Source organism: Molothrus aeneus, chromosome 3 (genome assembly GCF_037042795.1).
Source record: "Molothrus aeneus isolate 106 chromosome 3, BPBGC_Maene_1.0, whole genome shotgun sequence".
Taxonomy (NCBI): domain Eukaryota; kingdom Metazoa; phylum Chordata; class Aves; order Passeriformes; family Icteridae; genus Molothrus; species Molothrus aeneus.
The window spans coordinates 10,420,470-10,447,456 of NC_089648.1; the positions used below are offsets into that span (position 1 = coordinate 10,420,470).

The 26,987-nt window shown below is 50.3% G+C and overlaps 2 protein-coding genes across 4 annotated transcripts; one reads left to right on the plus strand and one right to left on the minus strand.

The window, feature by feature from the left end:
- The first annotated feature begins 94 nt into the window (after positions 1-94).
- MGME1 (mitochondrial genome maintenance exonuclease 1) lies at positions 95-7,712 on the plus strand. 3 transcript variants are annotated; one of them, XM_066547792.1, is made up of 5 exons: positions 95-142; positions 2,897-3,501; positions 4,591-4,813; positions 5,205-5,337; positions 6,599-7,712. In XM_066547792.1, the coding sequence occupies exons 2-5, from the start codon at positions 2,979-2,981 to the stop codon at positions 6,731-6,733; spliced, it is 1,014 nt and encodes a 337-aa protein (XP_066403889.1). In that variant the 5' UTR covers positions 95-142; positions 2,897-2,978; the 3' UTR covers positions 6,734-7,712. The 3 variants fall into 3 exon arrangements, with proteins under 3 accessions (XP_066403889.1, XP_066403886.1, XP_066403888.1); XM_066547789.1 differs by lacking the exon at positions 95-142 and adding an exon at positions 178-218; XM_066547791.1 differs by lacking the exon at positions 95-142 and adding an exon at positions 1,512-2,027.
- Positions 7,713-10,198: 2,486 nt separating this feature from the next.
- On the minus strand, positions 10,199-18,068 carry OVOL2 (ovo like zinc finger 2). The gene is made up of 4 exons (XM_066547793.1): positions 17,812-18,068; positions 16,978-17,171; positions 14,667-14,856; positions 10,199-10,509 (listed from the first exon to the last, which is right to left on the minus strand). Exons 1-4 carry the CDS (start codon positions 17,909-17,911, stop codon positions 10,199-10,201), a joined length of 795 nt encoding a protein of 264 aa, XP_066403890.1. The 5' UTR covers positions 17,912-18,068.
- Positions 18,069-26,987: the final 8,919 nt, after the last annotated feature.

Below are 26,987 nucleotides of genomic sequence, written 5' to 3' on the forward strand. Positions count from 1 at the left end.
ACAGCCTTTCAAAAAATACTAAAAGAGAGCGAGATGGAGCGGCCGCGCACCTTTCGGGGCGCTCCAGAGAGGAGGAAAGGGCTGGGGGCTGGCAGTGCGGGAGAACTACAAGTCCCATGAGGCAGCGGGCGGCGCATGCGCGGTGAGCGGGGCAGAGGCGGCGGGCGGGGCGCGCCTGCGTGGTGGTGCTCGCGGCGGTGGCGGGAAGCGCGGCTGAGGTAACGCGGAGCTACGGGTCGTGAGGGCCGGGCGGGCCTGAGGGCAAGGGAAGGACAAAGGACGCAAAGAGACGGGAAAGAGGAAAGGAGCTGGTGTTCCTCTGAACCACACTGCCCTCGGGTCCGGCAGCGAGCGGGCCGCATGGCCGGGCTGCCGTGGCTGGGCATGCCCGCGTCCGGCGGGGCTCCTTGGCCAGAGCGGGTTTTCCCCCTCGGTACAAGGGCGGGCTGTCCGGCCCTGGGATTTTCAGGCACATGCAGCAAGTTTATTTGGCCGAGGGCACTTGGTGGTCACTGGTGTTGGCCCAGGTCTTTCACAGATCGCAAAAAGCGCTGATTTCGTGTTACAGCCCTATTCCCCACTAATTCCCTTCCCACTGCTGATCTGGGAATGGAGCTTGAGCTGGGAACTGGTGCCTGTTACAGCTACCCTGAACTAAAGCTCGCAGCTGTGGCTTGTGCTGTAAACGGTGTTGAGAGTTGTCTCTCTTTGTGCTCTAAACATCCCAAAAGAGGGAGGTGTATTTTTAACCTAGATAGTTCAATAATGTATTTTGAAAACTGCAGGGAACTCAGTTATACCTTCCTCATTGGATTTGTTCTGCTCAAATTAGGGACAAGGGGCAGCAGGTCTGTAGGTGTGTTTAGGAGTACTCTTTTTTGTTATCTCTGAAATAAGCCAGTGGGTTTTTTGGGGTTTTTTTAAGCTGGATAGGTTTCTGTGGAGAAAAAGCCATACTAGTTATTATGCAAAACCACAGCTGGAGGTAGGTTTTTATAGATGTGAACTTTTCCTTAAGTACTCCTTTCTATTTCCTTCAGTTAAGCCACTCATTCCTATACTGGAAAAAAATGTCCTAAGCCATGTTAGCTCAGTTATTGTTGGAGCTGCAAAGTCAGCTTGCTTGGGACAGTAAAATCCTCTTGGGGTATTTTTTTTTAGCTCCAAGTTATTTTAATTTTTTTTCAGTTCTCCATTGTGGCTCATCATGCAACACTTGAAGCAATTCTGCCAGTCTTCAACCACAAATGCTTCCAGAGAGAAGGGAGACACTTCCCCAGGGGGAAATCTCAATTAAATTCTGTTCTTTGTCTACAAGAGTAGATCCCAACCACTCCATTTCCTTCTTGTAAGCTATCTGCACAGAATGCCACTTTAGTGATTTGTTGAAAAACACATGATTCTTCATTCAGCAGGGCACAAGGGTTCCTAATTTCTTAGCAATCCTAGAACCTCTTTCCTTTTGTAAAACAGGACAGCAGCTGGCAAACTCTTCCTTTCCTGCTGGTTGTGTTCATACACTGCACAAACATTTCCACAAGTACTGGAAATTCCACAGGTATATTCCCCAGCACAACAAAGGCTGTTAAATCAGAATTCCTGCTAGTCACTGAAGCACTGTGTTGCACTAAATTTAACTCTGGAGCTCGTAATATTCCACATCTCAATAGCCCCATGATTCCAAGCACTGATCTGGTATAAATTTATTCCTTGGGAGGTGTTGAGGGAGCAGCTTACTACAAGTGAATTTATGCTGAATCAGGCATCCTCTCGCTTCCTCCAGTGGCACAAAGCCAGCATAAACTTTTCCTTTTGTGCTGTGGCTTTATGTGACAAAGCCACAGCCGCTGGCCCAGCATTTGCTCTGTTCTGATCAGTGCATGTCCACAGTGACCATTAATGAGCCTGTTCACAATAATCATCAAGCAGCAGCCTGGGAATCCACAAGCATGGATATGTCACACAAGAATAAGAATGTATTTTTCCTATTTAATTTTCAATCCCAGCTCTGGCACCTCTAGTTACAGGTAAGCTCCAAGAGGGAAGGAATCCATTTTTCTGCACTGATGAAGGAATTGTTACTATGGAAGTGTTACATTTTATCCAAAAATGTGTGGGAAAAAACCTCCTAGGGCTCCCAGTGCAGCTCTGGAAGGGGTGCTGAGCATGGTATTGCTTGGATGCTGTTCTTGCTTTTAAATTTCCTAAGTGGCTTTGAGCACAACTATGCTTGAAACTTGGTGTGGGAAAATGTGTTTATATTTTATTCTGAACTTTAAAAAATTTTCTTTGAATCTGAAAATATTTGCAGTGCATCTGGTTTCTCTTTGCCTTTTCTAGCTTCAAGTCTCACAATTGTATGTACTGCTGCTGTCTGTTTTCTCCTAGTGATACAGAAGAGAATCGTGGGTTTATACCCTGTAAGGTACCCCACAACCCCTTAAGTTGGTCATTCTCTATAAACTTAAGAGTTTTAATACCTCACAGCAGTGGATTGGCTTCAATGTCCTCTGTGTAGCTTTAATTTCCCCCTCCCTCTTTTGGGGAGGGAGAAATTTCCCCCTCCCTCTTTTGTTCTTGGCAGATCTGGTTTTTGTGCCTACTTCCATGGCAGTTCTGATACTCTTGCTGTAGGGATGTCCTGTGGTACAGCTTTAGCTACTTGCAACAAATCTTCAGGTGATTCAGATTACAGATTTGGCAGGCTGTTCTTTTCAGGAGCATTTCCTCTCTTCCTTGCTCATTGTTTTTTTATCTTATTGATCTGAAGAATAAAGGTGGTACAAGGTAAATGAAGACACTTTGGTCGTAGCAGTTCTTTGTTTGGCAAAGGGCAAGAATGGGATGGTTGGCAGAGTTTTATGACTCTGTAAATCACAAATTTCTTTTTCCACAGGAGGAAAAAAATATGGTAACCCACAGCCTGTTGCTGACAGAAGGAAGAAAACTCTAACTGCTCACAAACACTTCTTGTCAGGATGCAATTCCTACAGATCCTGTCCAGGAAACCAGGGAGCCTGGAAGTGCTTTTTCAAATACCATTTTGCCAAAAGCAATTCCCATACACGTGTCTGTCTACCTCTGCATGTGTTTACAGCAAAAAGAAAAAAGGAAACAGTTATGACCAAGTTGACCAAGAAAAATACAAGAACTTGGTCCACTCTGTTATATCTTACAAAACCAGTGCCCAAACTCCAGAGACAATACTTGAGGAAGACAATTTGTTATATGGGCCACCAGCTAAACACACACCTCCAATTAAAGCTGGGACAAGAACTCCCAAGAATTGGGTTCCTTTAATAAACCCCAGCAAGAGAATTCTTCCTGTCAGCAGTGACTCAAACGTGCCCCTGAAAATCAGGCTGCAAAGAACGAAGATGCCCAGCGTTACCCGCATCCTTCAACAAACCCTCTCTCCTCAGCAAGTCTTCTATCTGGAAAGATGGAAGCAGAAAATGATAGAGGAGCTTGGAAAAGAGGGATTTGAAGAATATACCAAAAGTAAGTCTAGCCACAGTGGGATTGTGGAGTAGAAGCAGTAGTTTGGATTATTGCTGGCAGGTACAATGGGACAAGTGGTTTGGGAATGCATGAAGCTGTTTCCATTTCATGAGAGCATGTTGTGAGTGTACCTGTTACCAGCGAGCCTAAGCTCTGTCTTTGTTCTGGGACCACTAAAATGGGTTTGGAAATTTGTAGAAAGTGAGGGTCAGACTGTAGGCATACTTTGCTCAATCGTGTCTGACTTTCCTTTAGTTCTCGATTTGCCAGTGTCTAATTAGAAATAGGTATTTTCCAGGTGATGTTACTGAGCCTCTTTGCAGTTACAAAGCTACTGTGTAACAAGATGGAAATAGGCATTTTGAACTCATATAGTCCTAAGCCTTTACAAATCAATGTGTCCTGCTGTTTATGGTGAGGTTTTTCAGTAACTGTTTGGTTCATCCAATGTATCAGTAATCAATGAGACTAAAAAAGTAAAGGAAGCATTAATATAAGGGATACCAATTTCACTATTGACAAGTTATTTCTGTTTCTTTCCCTTCTCCCTACACCCTCAGACTTTCAGTACGAAAATTGGGACTGGTTTAAGAGCTACATTGTGGAATAAGTAGGATACAAATCCAAAGTAGTGTCTAAAATGTGAGGCGGCGTGGAATTCACGTTCCTGAAAAAAACCCTTTGCCCAGGATTTTTCTAGGAAGCTGAGAAGCCTCAGAGAAAAGGAAAACAAATCTTATCTCATTTGCTTCTCCTGTGTTTTGCTCATGTGGAATGTGTTTGGAGATTGTTTACCCACAGGTGATTGTTTCATTGGATTCTGGTGTGAGTTGTTTTCACTCTTTGGCCAATCAGGGCCAAGCTGTGTCAGGACCCTGGAAAGATTCACGAGTTTTCATTATTATCTTTTTAGCATTGAGTATCTTTTCTGTATTCTTGAGTATAGTTTAGTATAGTATTTTTTAATATAATATAGTATTATAAAGTAATAAATTAGCTTTCGGAGAACATGGAGTCAGATGCATCATTCCTGCCTTCATCGGGGCATTCCCTGCAAATACAATAAGGGGCTTTTCCCATTTTTCTTAGATCTTTTTCTCCAAGGAGAGCTCTTCCATTCAGCTTTGGAATCGATATTCCTGTCTGAAGAGACAGCAGCCAGGGATCAGGGTGAAGATGATGTCGTGGCTGGCTACTTATCCAGTGTGGAAGGTGTCTTGGAGGACATCAGCGAGGTGAAGGCTCTGGAGAGTGGAGTTCACCACCCGACCCTGCAGTACCTGGGCCTGGTTGACTGCGTGGCCAAGTATCGGTGAGTGCCCTTCCTAAAATCCCTGTCATGTGATGCTGTGGGCGCCAGGCTGTGATGGAGTGGAGACATCTCCAGGACTGGCAGGCTGGAGGAACTCCCCTGGATGATCCTCAGGCCAGAAGTGCTGGTTTTCCTGGTGGGGAGCTCCCTACTGGAGAAGGGACAGGTTTGAGCAATTATCAGCATTTTCCAGGAACTGCAGCAGGTTTTGGTAAGTTAGTTCTAGTTTGGTTTTTAGGATTTAAACTGCTAGTGTGAAAGAGACTTGTTTAGTCATAATAATGACAGCAGGGGGAAACAGGCTGAGAGTGAAAAGTCTGTATGTGCTGTCTCTCTTACTTGAGACTAAACTTAAGTTTAAACCATTGTCCTGTCTTGTTCTCCTGTGCAGGGGCCAGCTGTGTGTGATCGACTGGAAAACTTCAGAGAAGCCAAAGCCATCTCTGCAGAATACTTATGACAACCCATTACAGGTTGCAGCATATATTGGAGCCATAAATCATGATGCCAATTATGACTTCCAGGTCAGTAGGCCTGCTGCATGCCAAGACAAGCAGCAATGCCTGTGTGATCCTCATTTCTTCCTGCCTTTAGAACCTTCTGCCCATTGTGGAAGTGTTGGTAGGATTTGTAACAAAGGAGCCCAGTCTGAGATCAACTGAGGTTAAGGTGTCATACTGTGAAATAATTCCCTCCTTCTGCTGATCCTGCTGCCCGTGGCTGCCAGTAGTGAATTTTTAGTGGTTTTAAGGAATTGCTCAGTGGGACCAGGGGATGCTCAGATGAACTCCCAGGTACTTGGCATGTGGGCAATCCCTTGTGCTCTGTCCTGTGTGGTTTTTGCTTGTGTCAAGAGTAGGAAGGTGCAGGAGAGGAAATAAAGCAAAAGAACCTGCAAACAAGAAAATGGTGTGGGAGGGTCTTGCCTGCATCCTGTTTTGCTGTGTCCCACTAGCAAATGAGGGACTGAGTGATGCACTTGGTGTCTGGGAGCTGTACTGTGTTTCCTCAGGGAAAAGCAGTGTGTTGGGAATCTCTTCATCAGAAGACTGTGGAATAATGCTTTTAAAGGCCCCAAAAGCAATTCTAGCCTGCCTGCTTGGCCTGAAGGATTTTTACCTCAGTACAGATATTAAAGGGTGAACATACGAAGCAGAAGAGAGCAGGGTTATTTGTATGTTGTGCAAAGGACTTTCTGGAATACTGTAGAGGTCAGTGAGCACAAGCACTCCACAGACATGATCCTGACAGAGTGAAATATGGGCTGGAATTCTGCTAGTAGCTTCCTGCCCCCCACTGCCAGTGGCTGTTTGGGATTTGCTAGGTATGAAAGATGTCAGAACATACCTAAGTAACCATTTCTACCCAGACTGAAGCTGGAGGGTTGCATCAGCCTGGTTGTATGGCCTCAGGCAAAAACTCATCAGTCTCTGGCAATTTTCCTGGCATCTGCAGGGTTTAAATATCACTCATCCTCAGAGTTCATCCCCTGGTTTGCAAAAACTCCTCAGTCTCTGGCAATTTTCCTGGCATCTGCAGGGTTTAAATATCACTCATCCTCAGAGTTCATCCCCTGGTTTTCACTGGAGTTACCCAGAGCTTTGGGCTCGGGGTTTTTTGGAGCATTGGAATGTTAAGTCTCTCTGTGAAGGTGAGCTCTGGCCCCTTTTTATTCCCCATTCCTTATGTGAGATGTGCATGTTGGGAAGCTGTTTTGCAGTGAGGTTTAGCTCCTGGGCTTGCACAGAGCCGTGGGGTTTGTGACAGCCCCTGTTTGTGCTGCAGGTTCGCTGTGGGCTCGTGGTGGTTGCCTACAAGGACGGCTCCCCGGCACATCCACATTTCATGGATCCTGACCTGTGCTCTCAGTACTGGGACAAGTGGCTCTTGCGCCTGGAGGAGTACATGGACAAAAACTGACCCAGAATGAGCACAAGCAAGAGACAAAGGAAGAACCTTTTCTTTAAATGTACCACTTTTGTGTTCTTTTTTGAGTAACTTTGGCTTATTTCTTACTAGCTAGGTTCCCCTCTCTCCCCTCCCAAAAAGTAACTTTCAAATGGGGAATATTTATTTCCTTATATTGTAGGTGACCTCAGTGGTCCAGGCAGAAAAAAGCCAACTTATTTGGCCTCTCTTTTTTATCCCACACAGTTTATACAGCTTGTGGTTGATAGAAAAGTTTCTACTATCAAGTAAAACTGCTTGATCAAATAATCTTTTTTTCTGTTCCTCAAAAATCACAAATGAAAGTTGCAGAACTGAGAGTCTTTAAAAATTAAGTTGGTGAACTAAAGCAAAACAATATCTGTGATGTATGAGCTGAGAGAAATGCAAATGATTAAGAAAGTGATATAGTGGACTGAGTTTCAGTCAGTTCTTGCTCATACCATCATCAGGCTTGTTATTATTTGTGGTTTTTCTTACAACTGCAACTGGAAAACCTGAGCTGAGAGTTACAAGGAAAGTCTTCATTAGTTCTTATTTAGAATAGTACAGCAAAGTGGCCACTTAGCAGAAGTGGCTCAGCAAGAGAGGAGCAGAATTGGAGCCAACACTCCCAGAAATTTCCAGCGAGTGTTCTGAGAGGTGGGAATGTTGGCTGCTGCTGGTGGCTCCTCCTGCAGGTGTTTTACACCCAGCCCACAGAAAAGCGCTGTGAGATGGGCTGTGTGCCTTGGCTTGGGAGCTCCGTGCTGCCACTGCCTTGAGCTCTCCTGACTCTGCTGGGGGCCTGAGCACACGAGGAGCCCACCCCGTGGAACCATCCCCAGTGCCACATGAGTGAATTTCTGGATCAAAGCAGGCCTGTGGCTGTGAAGCAGAGCCTTCTGAGGGGTGAGGAGCTGCTGGTTGGGTTTTGGGGGCTGTTTTTTATGGGTTTCTCTTTGTTTTTTGGTTTGGGTTTTTTTTTTTTTTCCAAGTAAGTTTGTGAATAAATGTTTTGAAACAGAATTTTTACTTTTGAAGCACATAAAATCAAGTCTATAAAGCAGAGAATAAGCCTTGATCATGTCAGGCAGTATTGTTCTGGAAAATTTCTTTCCTCATTCTCTTTGTCTTCTATGAATTGTATGTGTGAGTTTTCACAATAACACTGCAGCTTACAAATAAAATTATGACCAACCCCTGAGCTTCAAGAAAATCAGCCAGAACCCCTTGCCTGAGGAAGGCTGCCAGCAAAGGCAGTCTGCAAACTCAGTCCCAGCTGAGTCTGTACCTCATGGAGCCAGGAGGAGGCAGACAGCCTTCAAAAGACAGCAGTGCTGGGAGTCACTGTGGCCCTTCTGACAGCCTGGCTGCTGCCTTGGGCACCCCTGGCTGAACTGTGGAGCAGTGCTGGGGCAGCACAAGCTGGCTTGTCCTGTACAGGACTGGCAGGTGCCTGTCACCAGTGTCACACACACCCAGAGACACTTTGTGAGCAGTTTCAATGAAGCTGCCAGACTGTTGAAGTGATGCACTCTGGGCACTGCTACAGGCACTGTCTGTCCTCTGCAGAAAAACTTGCTGGGCAGCCAGGGCAGCTACTCCAGCTCTGACAGCCAGAACTTCACTCTCCATACAGGATGGCTTTTTCCCTGTGGCAGCCTGCTACCTGCTCCCTTTCTCTTTTTTGTGAATCCTTTCTGTGCCTGTGGTTCTCTCAGCAGGGATGTGCTGTGGCACTGACACTGGAGGGAGAGCCAAAGCAACACGTGGTGCAGGAGGGATAAAAAAACAACCCATGCACACAGGTATACTCCCAAAACATGGCTCTGGCTGGAGAGGAAGGGTTCAGCCCCAGCTCTGCTGTGCCAGGGAAGGGCTGAGCTTTCAGCAGAGCTGAGCACACAAATCCCATGCAGTCAGGTGAACATGAATCCCACTGCAGAGTGAGCAACCTTCCCTTTACACTGCTCAGTTACAAGACCTGGGGGTCAGTGTAAGAGCTTTAGCTTTCTGCAAAGTCAGGATCTTCTAATTTACCTCAGATGTTTTTGGGTTTTTTTCCCAGCAACTTCCCATTTACTAAAGTATTCTACAAACTTTCCTACTACATTGGATAAGTTTGTTTTAACACAGTAGCATCACTTTATTATCCTCGTTTTCAAGGTCTCAAGCACCAACAGTTGTGCTGAACTAAGCATTAACATCCTTAGGAATGCTTTAAGACCCCCTGGAACCTTTTCCCCACAAAAACCCAAGTGGGTGCCTGTACAAAACCTGAAGCAAGTTGAAAAGATTTTTTTTTTCCACAATTCTTGCAAAGTTGCTCAAAATGTCTTGTTTTAGCAGCAATGACTGTGAAAGGCCTGACTAAGCCTGACTTAAGTGGGAGGAGCCTTCTACAGTTAGAGTGGTCACAGAGGAGCAGCCAGATTGATGCCTGCAGTTTTGCACAGATCTCCCAAAGCAGACACAGGCTCAGTCCCCCTTCCCACTGCATTGTTGTATTAATGAACAGGCACTTGAATATAAAAGACAAAAACAAAAACAAAAAAAACAACAAAAAAAACAAGCATACACACTCACCATAAAATATGCACAAAATTGCATTTCATCATGACAGAAAATACTTAATTTCAATCATTACAGTGCTTTCTTTGGGTTTCTGGGTTGCTGTTGGTGTATGTTAGAGAGATGTGGTAATAATCCTCCAAGTGAGCACAGCAAGTCCAGGACCACCAGAGCTAAGATTTCACTTGTATATCAACATGATAAAAGTAAGTTCATGGCTTCAAGTACTTAAGACACAACCAAAAGTCTGCCCTAGAATAATAGTGGAGAAATTTTGAGAAGAAAACATTCTGCACCCTTTGGGAAGAGTTTCAACTCACCTTGGATCACACTTCCATAAATTGTTAGCAGGCTGCACAGGGCACAGAGCTGAGGGTATTTGCACTTTGTAACTCACTGGATGACACAACACACTCCTGTTCTTAAGGCACTTCGATAATTCAATTGCATAGAACCCCGTGCCAGCAGCACTCTTACCCAACACTTTTCACCCAAACCTCTCATAAGTAATTTCCATGGGAGGTAGCAGTTATTCACTTTACAAAATACAAATACACCTGGGGAAAGGTGAACTCATTTGTCAGGGGTGTTCAGACCTGACAGAAAACAGGTTGCCCAAATGTCAGTTCAGTAAATACTCCATCCGAGAGGCGACAGCCTTTGCAAGCATTCCATTTTTATTGGCCAGATTAAAAAAAAAAAAAAAAAAAAAAGTCTGAATGGGAATATTTCTGTCAAACTGAGGTTTTACCAACATCAAGAGTCCCGTTAACAAAAGCATCCCTTTAATTTCAGGCGTTCCTTTCAAAATAGTTCTTAAAAAAATAAGATCCGTAGTCCTGCATGTAAACTTCAAACTTCATTCCTGCCGAGCATGGGCGAGCGTCACTCGTCCTTGCCCTCCTCTTTGGAGTTCCTCTGCAGCACAGGGCTGAGTTTGGTTTGCAGAACAGCTGCGAGTTTTTTGGAGGTTTTCTTCAGGAAGGCGCTGCCGGGGTGGACGCCGCTGACGTGCAGGTACAGCTCCTCCTGCGTGGGGCCCGTGTAGCCGCAGTCCTCGCACACGTAGAGCTTGTCCCTCCTCTGCTTGTAGGCGTAGTGCTGCTGCACGCCGTGGATCTTCCTCAGGTGAGACTCCAGCGAGCAGCGCTGCGTGAAGGCCTTGTTGCAAACCTCGCACTTGTAGGGACGAATGCCTGCGGCAGGGAAAGACAGAGGTTACTGTGGCATTCCTGAAAAACCCCTTCGCTCGGGATTTTCCTCCTAGGAAGCTGAGAAGCCTCAGAGGAAAAGGAGAACAATGATTGTCTCATTTGCTTTTCTTGCGTTGTGCTCACATGGAGATTGTTCACCCACAGGTGATTGTTTCATTGGATTCTGGTGTGAGTTGTTTTCACTCATTGGCCAATCAGGGCCAAGATATGTCAGGACTCTGGAAAGAGTCACGAGTTTTCATTATTATCTTTAACATTCAGTAAATATCCTTTCTGTATAATGTAATGTAATATAGTATAATATAGTATAATATAATATAGTATGATATGGTATGATATTAATATAATGTAATAAACTATAACATACAATAATATGAGGTAATATTATATACTATGATATTATATACTATTATATACTTTTATATTATGTTATATACTATTCTATACTATACTATTATATTATATACTATTCTATATACTATTCTATACTATTCTATACTATTCTATACTATTATATTATATACTATTATATTATATTATATTACATTATATTACGTTACATTATATTATATTACGTTACATTATATTATATTACGCCTTCTGAGAACATGGAGTCAGACGCATCATTCCTCCCTGCCAACAAGGGTCCTTGCAAATGCAATAGGTTGTGTCACCTGTTGTATCACCTGTGTCTTGTTTCCTACAGCCTGCTAAGAGCAAGGCCCTGGCACATCAGCTGCTGAGATATCCAGCAGCCCAAGGAGCTGCCTCTCTAAACAAAACATCATCCTTTCAGGCTATGGGTTTGTATATTTAGGCATAGAAAACCTAGGAATGTTATCCCCAGCAGATGCTGAGGATAGCAGATGCTGAGGATAACAGGTGCCCATCAGTGGTTTGGTCCTAAGGGAGCAACCATCAACTCCTGCAAAACTTATTTTATTTTATATATATATATATATATATATATTTAAAACTTTTTATTTTTATCCTGTTTGAAATCCTGTGATTAGGTAAAACTATCTGTTTCAGCTTTTATAATGAATGAAAACTTCTGTCTTGGTAAGATTTTAATTTTTCTCTTTTGGATTAACGAGGCTTCAGTGAACAGCAGCAATCCCAAGTACTTTCATACCATACAGTTTTGATGACTGAGATTACAAATTCTAGAGAAGTGCAGGAAGATGAAAGAAATAACTCTGTGTGTTTCCAGAGGAGGGAGAAGAAATTGGCTTGTGATTTGAAAGCCTAGACAACCAACACCACAAAAATCAATTTTACCACCAACCAACACTGATTTAACAACAACTCCCCCAGTGCTTAAAGAGCTGAGGATTTAGCAACACTTGAAAGAACCTAAACCAGCAGGAATTCTGCTTACTAGACTAGATCAGTAAGTTTGCAAGCAAAGACCACCCTTAAAACTGATAAAAGGAGTCACCTAAACCCCTCTTTTCCCCAGGGAAGGTGGAATGCCAGGGTCTGGAAGATCCTATGGTGAGCCAGGCAGAAATGGGTAAAACAGATTGCTCTGACAGTTCTAATTTTGTGATTGCATTAAGTTACCAGTCAGGACCTGGTCTATCCACCAGAAATCCTAGCTAATTAGAAGTTCCAATAAGCAGCATCTCAACTGCATTTTTGTTTAGCTAAAAGAGGTTATCCCAGTGCACCAGATTAAACTATCTAGACAGAAGTTTCCTAATGCCTGCTGATGTGAAATTGCTTCATTTCATTAAACTGCAGTTGGAGAGAAAGCCCAAGCCTTCATTAGAATTCACACACAAAAAGCAGTTTTGTGCTCATTTTAAGGCAATTTAAACCTCCACCATCCTTGGTGCCTTCTCCAGCACTCCACAGGCAGGAACACAAGCACAGAAAGGGCAGTGCCAGGCTGGCACAGCCCATTAGGGCTGTGGCAACCTCTTCATCACTTAGGAACCATTTAAAATCATTTAGCAATCATTTTAAATTGTTCTGACCAGAGATTCTCTTGGGTTTATTTTTTGACTCTCTGATGAGGGAACAGCTTGAAAAATCACTTCTTTTGGAAGCACTGACTCCACACTCCAGCCATACCCCAGTGGCAGCTTTCCTTCCCACATGAAAGCTTTGCAAACAAACCCAAACAGCCCAAAACATTGGCTCCAGGCAGTGCCTTCCCATCCAAACAGGTGCCATTGGTTTTGGGGGCTCTACTACTAAGAAACAGCTCCTGCCTACCAACATCCTTGTGTCACTTCTAGCAGTTCACCTGGTTAATGGGGCTCTGCAGAGCAAGCCCAAATAATCTCCAGCTCCCATTGGGTGACCACACATCTGAGAAGATGGGATGTGCCTGTGAGATGTGGTGGATGTACCTCCTGGGTGCCCAACAGTGCAAAGTCAAAGCCCAGCCTGGCCAACCAGGAAGCATTGCCCTTGGAGAGGATGGGGTTGATGTTTATTTAAGCCATTGCTTCCACCAAGGAAAAAAAGGAAAAAAGCCAATCAAACTGGCAGCCTTCTCCCTGCTCCAGGCTGGGGTAAGAAGTTCTGGGAAAACTGAGCTGGATTTGGGGCAACAGAAACACAACCACTGAAATTTGGGATGAACTCAGGAACTGACCCCACAGCAGTGTGGCCACAGACAGCACATCCTGCAGCCTGGGGGAGGCACAGCATGAACCACACTCTGGCTCCTCCAGACATTTCCAAAATCAAGCCAGAATCCCATCCTGATGGGATGAAAGCATTCAAGAATGAAAGCATTCAAGATTTTCCTGCTGGGTGAAACCTTCACAATCTCCTTGTGATCAAGTGGAGGACTTCATGTGCACAGTTTGGGGCTGAGGCATCTCTGGCCAGCTTGGATTCAGGGGTTAAAACAAATTCTGTGTAGTGGTTTCCTTCCAGGGGTAGCAACCCTTGTCTGGCTACATCTGTGAACACAAGGGCTTTAGCTTTGAGCACCTTTCTTGCTCCTGCACTCAGCTGACACCCTGGATGGAGAAGGGAAGTCCTCTCTGGTGCCAGAGAGCTGTTTTATGTGCTGCCTTCACTAGTCACACCTCCAGCTGCTCCAGATCCCTCAAAAACCATCCTGCACAGCAATCAGCTGGGAAGGCTCCCAACGGCAAAATCCCCAGGAAACTGCTGCTCGCTGCCTCTAGAGGGCAAAGCTTTTTCATCGAGCTCCTGCACGGATAACTGCAGTGATTTGCTGTCCCGGGGTCGTTATCCCAGGCAGGTTATTGGGGAGGTTATCCAGGGGGGTTATCCCAGGCAGGTTATCCTGGGTGGTTATCCAGGGGAGGTTATCCCAGACAGGTTATTGGAGGGGTTATCCCAGGCAGGTTATCCTGGGAGGGGTTATCCCAGGAAGGTTATCCTGGGAGGGGTTATCCTGGGGGGGGTTATCCCAGGCAGGTTATCCAGGGGGGGTTATTCCAGGCAGGTTATTAGGGGGGTTATCCCAGGCAGGTTATCCTGGGGGGGGTTATCCCAGGAAGGTTATCCTGGGAGGGGTTATCCCAGGCAGGTTATCCAGGGGGGGTTATTCCAGGCAGGTTATTAGGGGGGTTATCCCAGGCAGGTTATCCTGGGGGGTTATCCCAGGCAGGTTATTGGGGGGGTTATCCCAGGCAGGCTATTGGGGGGTTATCCCAGGCAGGTTATCCTGGGGGTTATCCCAGGCAGGCTATCCTGGGGGGGTTATCCCAGGCAGGTTATCCCAGGCAGGTTATTGGGGGGGGTTATCCCAGGCAGGTTATCCTGGAGTGTTATCCCTGGTAAGTTATTGGGAGGTTATCCCAGGCAGGTTATCCAGGGGGGGTTATCCCAGCCTTGCTGCCCCAGGCATGGCAGCACGGGGCTGTGTCTACACCAGGTGTGGACGGAGGGTCCTGCACTCTCACTGCTTCACAGGGATTGGAATAATTCTCCTCAGATTTCATCATTCCCAGGACTCTTCTCTTTCCACACCACACACACTCTGTCTTCCCCTTTTCTCCACTGCATCCCCACTATTTCTGGCAAATGTTGTTAACCGGGTCTTGGTGTTATGATCTCACCAGGTTACCCTCACCCTCTCCCTGCCCTTGTCCCATCCCACCCCTTCTCCCATGGCCTCCCACCGGTCCCAGGGATCGCATTCTCACCAGTATGGGTCCGGACATGCCTCTTCAGATCAAAGGTGTCGTTGAAGCCTTTTCCACAGAAGGTGCACAAGTGTCTCTTCACCTGGCTGTGGCACTTGATGTGCCGGTTGAGCATCCTCTGCAGGCGGAAGCCTTTGCCACACAGCTCGCAGCTATGCAGGGCAGCATCGGTGCAGGTGCCCGTGGTGAACTGGGGAGTGGGAGAGGACTGTGTGAGCATTGGGATGAACCAGCAGGAGGAATAAAGCAAAACAAGCAGGGCTTATTGTGGCATTAAAAAATAAAAAAAAAAAGGGGGGGGATAATATTCAAAATGAAAAGTGAAAGCATTCAGGATTTTCCCACTGGGTGAAACCTTCACAATCTCTTTGCGATCAAGTGGAGGACTTCATGTGCACACTTTGGGACTGAGGCAACTCTGGCCAGCTTGGATTCAGGGGTTAAAACAAATTCTGTGTAGTGGTTTCCTTCCAGGGGTAGCAACCCTTATCTGGCTGCATCTGTGAACACAAGGGCTTTAGCTTTGAGCACCTTTCTTGCTCCTGCACTCAGCTGATACCCTGGATGGAGAAGGGAAGTCCTCTCTGGTGCCAGAGAGCTGTTTTATGTGCTGCCTTCACTAGTCACACCTCCAACTGCTCCAGATCCCTCAAAAACCAGCCAGCAGTGATAAAAAAGGTGGTTTTGGAGAGATAAACCCAAGGCACGTTGTGCTGACTCAGCAAAGACTGAAACAATTGCCCTAATCTCGCCCCCGTTGGTGTCTCAGCCTCGTTAATTAACAGCAAAGTGACATTAGGGGGTAATCTCATTCCCACTCCTGGCACCAAAAGCATTGTGCCAACACCATGACATAACTTGACTAAAGAAGACACTGATGATTCAGCTCCTGGGAAGATCTGGAATGCCTGGAAAATGTAGATACTGTGCTGCTGGTTAAATTAATCCTGGTGGAACACACGGACATGCCCCCTGTTAGACGCCAGGGATGAGGGAAAGCCAGCAGAGCAGACAGGACCACATCCATCGGCTGAAAAGTCCAGCTGTGCTGAAAGGTTTTGCTGTGACAGTCACAAACAGCCCAGGTTAAATTATACAAAGTGGGTTAAAGTCAAACAGCAGCAGGGCGGGCTTTTCACAGGGACAGGAACACGTCTGGGGTTTATTTTTCCTGAAGAGCCAGTTATTTTTCCCGGTCCTCCTCCTCTGCTTACTTACTTACTACTGAAGCAACGCTACTCGAAATTGTAAAGAAAGTTTAAAACAAGCCCGGCAGCTGTGAAACCACGAGGTGTGAAACTGGAGGGGGAGCCATCTGGGAAGAATCTGTTGGGCAACAGGGCTATGACTCCACCTCAAGCAGCTGCGTATAATCGGGGTGAAACCTAATCACGGGACTTCAGCACACGGCGACTGAAAAGCTGTCAGCCCGGCACAGACAATGGCAATCTCTACAGCTCCATCCCGCACAGCAGCAGCCAGGGTTTAACGAGGTGTTAACTAGCAGTGGTAAACACATCTGCTCCTGCCTAGCGCTGGGGTGGCCTGGCTCTGCCTCTGCTGGGGGGACCCTGGGTGCTCACGGAGAGATCGGGAGCTCGCTCGGTGTTGAATTCTCAGGTACCACGAGGACCTGGGGCACCATTTGCCTTCTCCCAGCCTTGGGAGGAGGGAAATCACTGCGCTGCTCTGCTGGCTCTGCCCAGGGAGCAGCCAGAGCTCCTGCCCCTCAGCAAAATCAGTGGACAGATGATTGCTCCATTTCACCCAAGCCCGCAAGGTGGCAATGGGCCTTCACAGCCATGGAGCAGAACCTTTAGCTGCTTTCTGGATAGGTGATGGTGGGAGGGGGGCAGCGTGAAGGGTCACCCCAGCGCTCCTTGCTGAAGGCTTGAGCACAGCCTAGCAGGCAGCTTTTAAGGAGGCCCCACGCTAAGGAACACGATCCACCCACGCACTGTGGGGCACGACTCCTTGCTGCCAGGGCTGCTCCTTCCTGCCTGGGTTCAGAGCTCCCGTGGGACCCGAGCCAAGCAGGTCAGGGGCAGCACATCCCCGGCAAGGATAAGAGAAGGCAAAGGGCACTGGAAGATTGTGGCACATCGCTTACGAGGCTTTCCCTGCCGCTGCCGCCCTACAGCGGGCTGGCCTCCACCTCGGTGTGCGGGACAGGTGCTGTCACCAGCAGCACAGAGAGCCCGGGGGACTGCTGCTGTCACCTGGTGTCCCCGGGCAGCAGCCAGGCCTTGACCTTGAACAGGGGTCACCCCATTCATTGCCAGAGGAGAGATGGCTGGGGTGTGGGTATTACCTTGATTTTTGACCTGACCACGGGCCGCTTGCCGGCCAGGTCCAGCAGCACGGCCCCGCCCGTGCCCAGCTCGCCGGGGGCAGCCTGGGGCGTCGGGGGGTCGCTGGGCTCGGCGTCCCGGGTCCCGCTGCTGCTGCCGCTGCTCTCCAGGCTGCAGCTGTCCTCATAGCCCAGCAGCACGCAGCCGATGCCGCCTGCAGAGGGGTGGGGATGCGATAAAGCGGGGGGACCGTGGGCAGGGCAGGGCAGGAGCCGGCGGGCCCCGGTGTTTAACCTGCGGGCGGGCCGCTGGCGGCGGGGGAGGATCCCCGGCTCACGCTGCAATCGGAAACTCAAACACGAACGGTCCCAAAGTTCAAACAAGCCAGCTCCGCCGCCTTCCCGTTATACCCCGGGCAAGGGCAGGAGGAGCAGGAGAGGGGGAGGCCAGGAATACATCACCCCCACCCCGCCGCCCTGGGTCCTTCCTCCTCCTCCCCCAGCCACCTTTCTCATGCAAACGAGGTTTCCCACCTTCCTGGACACACGCACACACACACACATTCCCCCCCAGATCCGCTCCCCGCCCCGCCATCCCCGGGGTGGGACACGCTGCCCGGCGGGGCTGGCACCGCTGCCCAGCGGGGCTGGCACCGCTGCCCGGGCACTTTTCCCCGGAGCGCTGTCCCTGTCCCCTCCGCCGCGTTTCGCACAGCTCTCCCTAAAGCCGCTGCCCGCCCCCTCGGGGCTCCCCCGGCCCGGCAAATCCCCCTCCCCGTGTCGCCCCCTCCGCGGAGCGCCGGGACCCCGCTGGCTCCGTCCCTGCCTGCCGGGGCGGCGGCCGCCGGGCCGTACCTGGGATGTAGGTGTCGGCTCTCTCCTCGTCGGGCAGCCCATCCCAGCTGCGCACGGCCGGCTGCGGGCTCCGGCGCTTCACCAGGAAGGCTCTGGGCATGGCGAGGGCAGGGGGCACGGCTGGGCACGGAGCGGAGCGGCCGCTTCAGCCCCGCCGCCCGCCCGGCCGCCCCGACGGGGCTGCGCTGCCGTCCGGGGGAGCGGGACCGCACGCACCGGGCAGAGCCGCTGAGGCGCGGGGAGGGGAAGGGGAGGGGAGGAGAGGGGAGAGGAGAGGGTGGGGGGGGGTGGGGGGGGAGGAAAGTTTCATAAGGTGGAATAGAAAAATGCACCAGGAAACTTGGGAAGGAGCATGCGTGCTGCAAACATAACGGTGTCAACAAGTCTGCTTACCTGTCCGACCGGTTGGAGCAGCTGAGCTTTGTTCCAGCCCTTCCTAAGGCATGAATGTTTGCAAAAGAATTTAACGTCTGAAAATTAAAAAAAAAAAAGAAAAAAAAAGAAAAAAAATAGAAAAAAAGGACGACAAAAACCTAAACCAAACCAAAAACCCAAGCGGGGAGGGAGGGAGGGAGGGAGGGAGCCCCGCCGCTGCCGCCTGCCCGCCGGAGGAGCCCCCGCCGGGCCGGACCTGCTGCCCCTCTCTCCCTCTCTCGGCCGCCGCACCGGGATGCCCTGCCGGGAATGGGGGCCGGGGCTGCTCCCCGTTCGCCCCCCGGGATTCCTGTCGAGGGGAAGATTTGCCGAGGCGCCGGGAAAGAGGCCGAGCTGTCCTGGGGGCAGCAGCAGGAAGAGAAAGTTCTTATTACTTTTCTTAATGACTAGCCTTTCTTCTGTTCAGAAAGAAAAAAAAGAAAAGAAAAAATAAATTTATTCTTTTTCAGTCATTGATTTAAAATTCAAAACGTGTCACAGCCTTTTCTCTCCCCCCCCTTTTTTTTTTCTTTTTTCTTTTATTTGCCTCTTGTCGTCTTCCCCCTCTTCCCAAAGTGGAAATGAAACAAAGACACAAGAGGTTAGGGTATTGGGGAAGGAAGCAAAAGAAACAGAAGAAAACCCACAAGAAGTCTGCGAGCAGAGCAGAGCCCGCGCCTGGCGTGGCCTTGGGTGTTTAACAGCACTCAGGGATCCCTTCTCCCGTCTCCTGCTCAATCTGCTTTTCCACTAAAAGCCGTGGAAACGCACTCGGTGCCTCGGTGCCCAGGCTCATCCCTGGCGGCAGAGGCGGCACCGGGCTGGGGCAGCGGCGGGAATGAGCACCAGGAGCGGCGTCCCGGTGTCCCCACGCCAAGGAGGAAGAGGCCTTGCAATCACTCCTTCTGGGGGAGCCGCTTTCCACCCACAGGGCAGAGCACAGACCATGGGAATTGATGGGAGCTTCATTGTCCGTTTCACTGAGACCAAGATTTAACTTCAGGGGCTGGACATGGAGCCTCTGGAGGGAGCAGCCTTCAAAGACCAGGGCCAGATGAAAGAGCTCTGCTGGATGCCCATGGCCCCGTTAGCGTTCTGGAGCCCCAGGGGCAAAGCTCCAGCCCCACATCAGGTGATGCACTGTCAGAGAGCTCCTCCAGCAGTCTGTACCTCCACCAGGGTATCCCAGCACCTACTTGCTCCCCCTGCTCCTGTGGGGAGTTTACATTTTCCCCAGGTACCAGGTGGGAAGCCACCTCAGCATGGCTTCGGGCAATACCTCAGCCAGACCGCACATAAACCCTTCCCTTTCTCTTTTTCTCTTTCAGGCTATGTAATTTTTCTGTTATGTCTGAGATTTTGCTCCAGGACAAAATACAGCTATGTGGGGCTTAATTGATTTTTTTTTTTTTTTGCAGTGCTTTCAACTTGAGGTTTCTTTTATTTTAAGGACTCCTTGTTTTTTAAGCCAAAAGAGGTAGCAAATGACATTAATCAGAGCGCTCCCAAGCCAAGAGCTTGCTGAGACGACTTCACTGTCATCTGGGCTTTCTCAAATCCTGCTTTGAGGTTCTCACTTAATGAGGTCCTGGAGCACACACTTCACTTCCACTGGGTGCTCTAAGTCAGACGTGCAGTTACAAGCATGGCTGAATCAGGAATAATAGCAGTAACAACAACAACAACAACAACAACAACAACAACAACAACAACAACAACAACAATAATAATAATAATAATAATAATAATAATAATATCATCATCAGCTCTGGAGCCTTGACACGAGTGGTCAGGGCTGAGGTGTGCCCAGCACCACAGGAGACACAGAGCGGAGAGAAAGTCCTGCAGCCTCTGGCAAGGCAAGAGGAGCTGGGTGGAGAGGCACCAGCTCCATGAAGGAGAGCATTCCAGAGACAGTGGGCTGCCTATGTGCTGAGCCACCAGCTGGAAATGCAGACTGTGGATGGTTGGTGCTGCTTGGCCAGAGCCCATGGGAAAACCATCCTGACTTTCCTACAAATGCCATCCCTTGGTATTTGCTAACCTGGAGGAGCCTGAGGGAGTGCTCACAGCATGACCCCACCAACAGCACTGCAGGGAGGCACATGCAGCACCATGAAATGGGATTTTTGGGGATCTTTGGGGATCCTGGTCATGAGCAAGGCAGCCCACAGACATATCCCTGTATGGCCACGTCCTTTTCCATGCTCCCACTGGAGCAATGCTGCATCTACAGCTTCAGCACTGTAATTAAACTCGATAAATAATGATGCTAACGAGGTAATGGCACAAACATTTCTGTAGGATCTTGTGTAATTTTCAGCATTACTTGGGTGTGGGAGAAAATCTAGCACGTTAAATTAATATTTCGGGTGTAAATCAAATTAAATGTACAAAATGCCCCGTAGGGTCAAAGCACAGTGGGACCCACCCTTATGGATTTGACTACTAAATGCTCAAATGTGTTTCATTTCACTCAGATCACTTGGGAGTGAGGAGGGAGAGATGGAATCAAAGAAAGAACCAGCCCTGTTGCTGTCTCAGTCACTTCCCAAACGAACCCTGTGTGGGGTTGGATTGGTGGCCACGTGCGAGGGGCAGGGGGACTGGAGGCCCCCATGTCACTGCCAGCATCACCCTGCTGATGTGGCACCCAGGAGGGAGTGGGGGCAAGGAGCTGGCTGTAGGGAGCCAGGGAAGGAGCTGGGCATGAGAGGAGCCCAGGAGAGGAAGGCCCTGCTCAGGGGACAACAGCTCAGTTTGGTCTGTGAACAGGGAATATTTCAGCTGTGATCCCAGGGAGCCCTGCCTGTTTTCTACTTGCCTGGGCTACTTTTCACCACGATCAGCACACGAGGCTGCAAAGTGACACGGCCTGGGCAGGGATGAGGGTTTGATTGCCCAGCCCATCAGAGCTCAGTGTTGCTGAAAGGCACAGTCCCTCAGCAGTGCCAGGGCAATGCCTTCAGCATGGAATCCAGCAAAGGGACCTTCCTGCTCAGCCCCCAGTGGCATCCTGTCCCCAGCCATCGCTCCTCTGGCATGGGAATGGAGGGAGCCCAGCAGGTCCACCTGGGGGTGCTCTGCCCTGCAGGACCTACTTTTCTGGCCATTTCTCATTATTCTGAGCCCAACCAGGCCAGACAGAGGTGAGAACCTGGCTGGTGGAGCAGCTTGGCCAGGCAACCTTTGGTTTCTGGCTCCCAGCAGAGTTCGGGTGAGGAGATTTATACAAGTTTACTGACCATGCAGGAGAGGCCACAGCTTCATACCCTTGGGAAAACAAACCTTCATCTTCAGGGTCTGTAGTGTTCTTGACACACCTGGACTGCTGCAAGTCACCCAAAAACCCAGCTGACACCCCCTTGGCTGGTGAGCCCTCACACTGCTCTCAAGATGCATTTTGGGCGAGATGGGGAAGAGTCTGAGTGTCAAAGCACTGCCCAGACCTCTGTGGGACACACCCTGGTGTGACATCAGTTCCCTGAAACGCCCCGAGGGGGGACAGTGAGCACAAAGCCCGGTGCAGCACCCAGGGGTGGGCACTGCCGGGCCACCAGGAGCCCTGGGCTCACAGAACATCCAACCCAGGCAAGACCACAGCAAGGGAGAGTATCTCCTGTGCAGCCTTTTCCAGCCTCCTGCCTCTTGGATTACCCAGTGGAGGTCAAGCATCCCATAAGGTCTTTCAGGCAGGATTGTGAGGACCTCTGAGGACTGTGTCTTGAAAGCCCCCAGAGAAGCACAAAACCCTCTCCTCGGACACAGGCTGCTTCCAGCCCCGGCTTTCCTTCCACCTGGCTGTCTCTGTGTGTGTTGGAACCTTGGACATTCCTCTGGCTGTCCTGGAGGGCTCAAGACCCTGGCAAAAGGCTCAGAGACCTTGGCACAGAGTCAAAGACACCCATGCCTTCGATTTTAACCCTTGGAAAAAAATTACCAGCTTTGTGTGAGGATTTACAAACCACAAAAGTTTGAGTAGAAAGATAGCGAATTTATCACAAAGTGAAAAAGTAGAATTTTGGGGATTTAGCATGGGGGTTCAAGAGGCAAGATGAAGGAATCTGGGCGTGTCCTGTCTTTCTTCTTCTTCTTCTTCTTCTTCTTCTTCTTCTTCTTCTTCTTCTTCTCCTTCTTCTTCTTCTTCTTCTTGTCCTTCATCTTCTGCTGTGATGGTGACACTTCTAGATTGGTTTAAGGTAGAGACAGACTGTCTAACATAAATAATAGGTATTAGAAAATTATTGTTAATAAAGTACGCGTGGTTTCTAGTATAAAACACTAACACTGCTCCAAGGGCAGTCAGTGTGCCTCAATCCGACCTGCTGGACAGATCTCAGTGGATCAGAGAGAGAACGTATTAGATAAAAGAAAATGAACAACCTTAAAAAGCGGGCTGGGTAAAAAAAAGACTCTTTAATGCCTCGAGAGCCATTTCAGCAGCACCAAACCCGAGCTCTGTGTCTGTGAAGAGCCGAGGCGCTGCCGGGGATGCTGCGGTGCTGCCCGCGGCAGCGGGGCTGACTCAGCCGGGTTTCGGCAGCGCCCGCCCCACGCACCGCGCCTCGCCTCGCCCAGGGCACCTTCCCAGCCAAAGCACGGCCTTTGGGGGAGCACCGGCCCGCGGGGAGCAGGGGGATGTCAGCACTCCTGGGCAGAGCAAGGCTGCTGCCCCGGTCACCCCGTGTGCTGGCAGCGCTGGGGCCTGGCCACTGGAAAGCACGGCTTCCGAGCCAGGTTTTGGCAGCTCTCCTGCTTGGATGAGGAAACGCTTCATTCACCGCAGCGGCAGGAGCCAGGGTGGCTCCGTGCCAGCATTATCTTGGAAGGAGGGAGCAGCGGCTCTGCAGGCTGCCCCAGTTTGGAGGGTGATCTGCTTTCCTTGACTGAGCAGGGAGGGATGGAGAAGGTGCCAGCTGGGGGGAGATGCCTCCCCGGGCTGCGGCAGAACCTGCCCTGCCTGTGCTTCGCTGCCGCGTTTCAAAGCACCCCAGCAGGCTGACTCACCGGCGCTCCTGTCTCCCTGCCTCCCACGGCCCCTGCCACTCCCGGCGTCTCCCTGTCTTCCTCCACCTATGGCTCCGCTTCCTTCCCACTCTCCCCAGCGGCTCAGCCCCGTCCCTCTGGCCGCCCGTTCGCTGTGGCTCTGCTCCCTCGGGGCCCTCAGCATCAGCACAGGTTCCCACTGAGCCTACAGGTCCCCCTGCCTGTGGAAACAGCCCCCCTGTGAGGTCTGTGGTGGGTGCTGGACTGCAGCATCCCCTGAGCATCCTCGCCACTGGTATCCGTGGCCCTGTGCTTGGGGAAGGGGCTGCTGCAGGACCCTGTGTGCCTCACATGCCCTACACGTGGTCCAGCACCAGTATGGGAGCAACCTGGGAGCATCTCTGCCTCTTGGAGAGATGCCCACTCTCAGAAGGTGGCCAGCAGAGCGCTGAGCTCTCAGACTGGCATGGAAAGGTGATTGTGTGAGCATCTGTCTCTGGAGGTCTCTGAAGCCCCTTGCCAGCTTTGCCTGCATTGTCTAGCTTGGGGGCTTTTTGTTGCTTGGTTTCCTGCAATCCTACTGCCCAGTGTTTCCTCCCTGGGAACTTCAGTGTGCTCCTACCAGCCTGATCCAGCAGCAGAGGTTCCAAAGGCAGTGAAATCCCAGGAGTATCCTGCAGGAGTAGCTAAACAGTGGACAGGAAAGCTACTGCCTCTGAATGTTTCTGCTGTGCTTCAAAATACATCACCTTTTTTAGACACCAGCAAATCCAGACAGGCTCTAACTTCCAAAAATTTCCACATAAGTCAGAGCTCCTCCAGCCTCTTCCAGTAACCAGTCAGTGCTGGTGGTGGCCCCCAATGCCCTGTGTTTCCCTGGTGCTTTCACAAGAGACCAAACCAACAGCTGTGTGAACAGTGAAGAGATGAGGCAGCAGCCTCTCACCCTTCTTGCCCAGCTGTCTGGATTTTGGATTCTCTGTGGCAGGTCACAGGGAGCTTCAGCCAGGTGGGTTTGGCCTCTTGAGCAGCTTCGCAGTTCTGTCTCTGGAGGGGGCTGCTGGAATGCAGTGGAAAGGATACCACAGGTGGTCTGCTGACACCCCACTCCCTGGCTTTATCTTTGTGAGAGGCATTTTCCCTCCTTGCATTATCATCATCATCACCACATCTCCCTGTTCCCATTTTGCTGCTCGGCCTGAGTCTGCTTCCCATGCAGATGGGAGGTACTGCCGTGGAAAAGACACATTTTCCCTGGCACTGGGATGCATGGGGATGCACTGCCACCAGGATGCACTGCTGTTGGGATGCACTCATGGAGGCTGAGAGCTCCAGGAAGGAATGTGAAGCCCATTAACTGACTGGGATGACAAGCATTTGTCGGGGTTTGGGAAGACAAGGGGAAAGCTCTCTGTGAAAAGCTGGTGGAAAAAAGCTGGATGAGCCACAACTGCGGGCTGACTCAGTCAGTCTCCTTCCAGGTTCCTGAAAATAATGAGCGTGCCTTTGAACCCCGTGCTTCCCGCAGCTGGCACGGCATGATAAGCTGTGCTTCCCCCCTCCCACAAGCCCTGCCATCTCTGCCATCCCCCGCCGAGCTCAAACCTCGGGGGTAGAAAATCCCCTGTCCCCTCCCCAAGGACAAATGGCACCTCTGGGGCCCCCCAAGGCTTCCTCATTCCTGCCGGATGACGGCTGCCATAAATCCCATTGTATGCGTAGGGAGTTCAAGCATTTCTTTACCATTTCAAAAATCTCCAGGAGGGGCTAGGCGCTGGCCCTGCCATCGCTCTCCTTTTGCAGGATTGTTGGAGTGAGAAAGAAGTGATAAGGGCAGAGAGGAAGGAGTAAGTGTCCCCAGCTGGGTGCTCTGGGACAGTCCCATTGCTGCCACCGCTGGCTGAGCACCCTGGCAGAGCAGCTCCCTGGGGTTTTGGCAGCAGGAGAAAGAGAAGATGGTTCTCCTCCTAGCTCCTCCCCGATGAGGAAGACCACCAGGACAGCCTTGGCCACAGGCTGTGGTGATGCCAGCCCGGGCACAAACCGGCCCCAGGCAGGCCCAGGGGACAGGACAGGATGTCCCCAGCCCTGTGTCAGGCACTGCCTTGTTAGAGATGCACTTTTCCTGCTCCTTGTCCCGGCGCAGGGGCAGGGCCGCTTCCAACGGGGATCCCGCGCTGCTGCTGGAGACTCCCTGCCTGTCCCGCCTGTGCTACGGCAGAGCATGTGCTCCAACACGCCCAGGAGGAGCACACACACACAGACACACAGACACACAGACACACTGCTGGGAATGGCCATGGGAGCACGGTGGAGCCGCTCCCAGCTGGGTCCCTTTCCTTACAGCTCTGGTTTGACCACCGAGGGGGCTCAGAGCTGGCTGCAGCACCCGTGGGTGCCTCTGGCCCCTCCACACACACCCAGATGAGCCCTCCTCTCCCTGCTGCCTTCATGGCTGCAGCCCCAGAACCCCTCCTGCCCGTGGGAGAGCCCTGGCAGGGTGTGGGCTGGGGGTGCAGCTCGCCCTGCTTTGGGGGCCAGGACCCCCCACACCTTCCTGTCTTGCTGCAGCGTTACCCTGCCACCACTTTGGGGTTCTGTGCACAACGGGTTTGGTCTGCCAGAGCCTTTGACAATGATTTCCAGGAGAGAACAAGCCCAGCCCTAAGCCAGCAACACCCCTGCCCACAGTTCCCAGTAGCACTGCCGCCGTTCCCACCTCCCGTGGGCAAGGGTCTGTGCAATTAGCACCAATATAATGATTACTGCTGGGGTTACATCCTCTCCCTGCTCCTGAGCAGGCAGACTTTGGCCTCTGCCTGCTTTTCATTCCCCTCTCAGGGGAAGCACAAGCAGGAGGGAGCCAGGCTGCACTCCCTGGGTCGGGTACCCTCTGCAGCACCCCCAAAACGAGGGGCAGGGACCCACTGTGCCATGGGGAAACCAGGGAGGGATATGGTGGGGAGGCACATCCAGACCCCCCTCCTCACTGCCTCATGCTGGTGATGCCAGGGAAGGAGTTTGGGGTGTCTGGGGACTCCTTTTCCCCCTCTGGCCAGGGCAATATGAGGTGTTGGTGCCCGGTGGCAGCCCCACAGCTCAGTTGGTGTAGCTGGAGGTGACCCGGGGCTGGCTGCCCCACTGCAATCACACCAGCCCGGCTGTAAAAGCAGCACGGCTCCGGCTGCCCGGAGCTCCTGCCCTCTCGGCTGGAAGGAGGAAGTGCAGGGGGAATTTAGAATCCAAAGTAACTGTTTCACAGGCTGCCCTGCAAACGGAAGGAAAGTTTCAGCGCTCCTTGCTCGTAAAGGATTCTGTCATCTCCCCCCTACTTTATCTTTACTCCATCATTCAAATCTCAGGACAATCAGATTTGCTTCACTCCAGCTCCCTGGGAAGAACTATCAGAGGGCCCTGGGGTTTGTCTGAATGGGAGGAGCAACAAAATTCATCCAAATTGCTGGGGAGAACAGGTTCACATAGCTTCTTTCTGTACAAGTGCTGAGGGGATGAGTTCCAAGGGCTCTCACTTCATTCATGCCCATCAAAAAATAAAACTCACCCAAGCCAGGCACACCTCCACCTGCCTGGAAAGGAGGCTGACCTGGTCAAAATAAAGCATTTTTAATACATACATTTCATGAATTTAAACTACTTTTGCGGTTTCTGTGCACAGAGAAGCCTCTGAATTACAAAGTTACACATTACAATTTTTTCCTCTGCATAACACACTTTTGATTACAAACAACACGACCCTGGCCAGCAAATCCTACAGA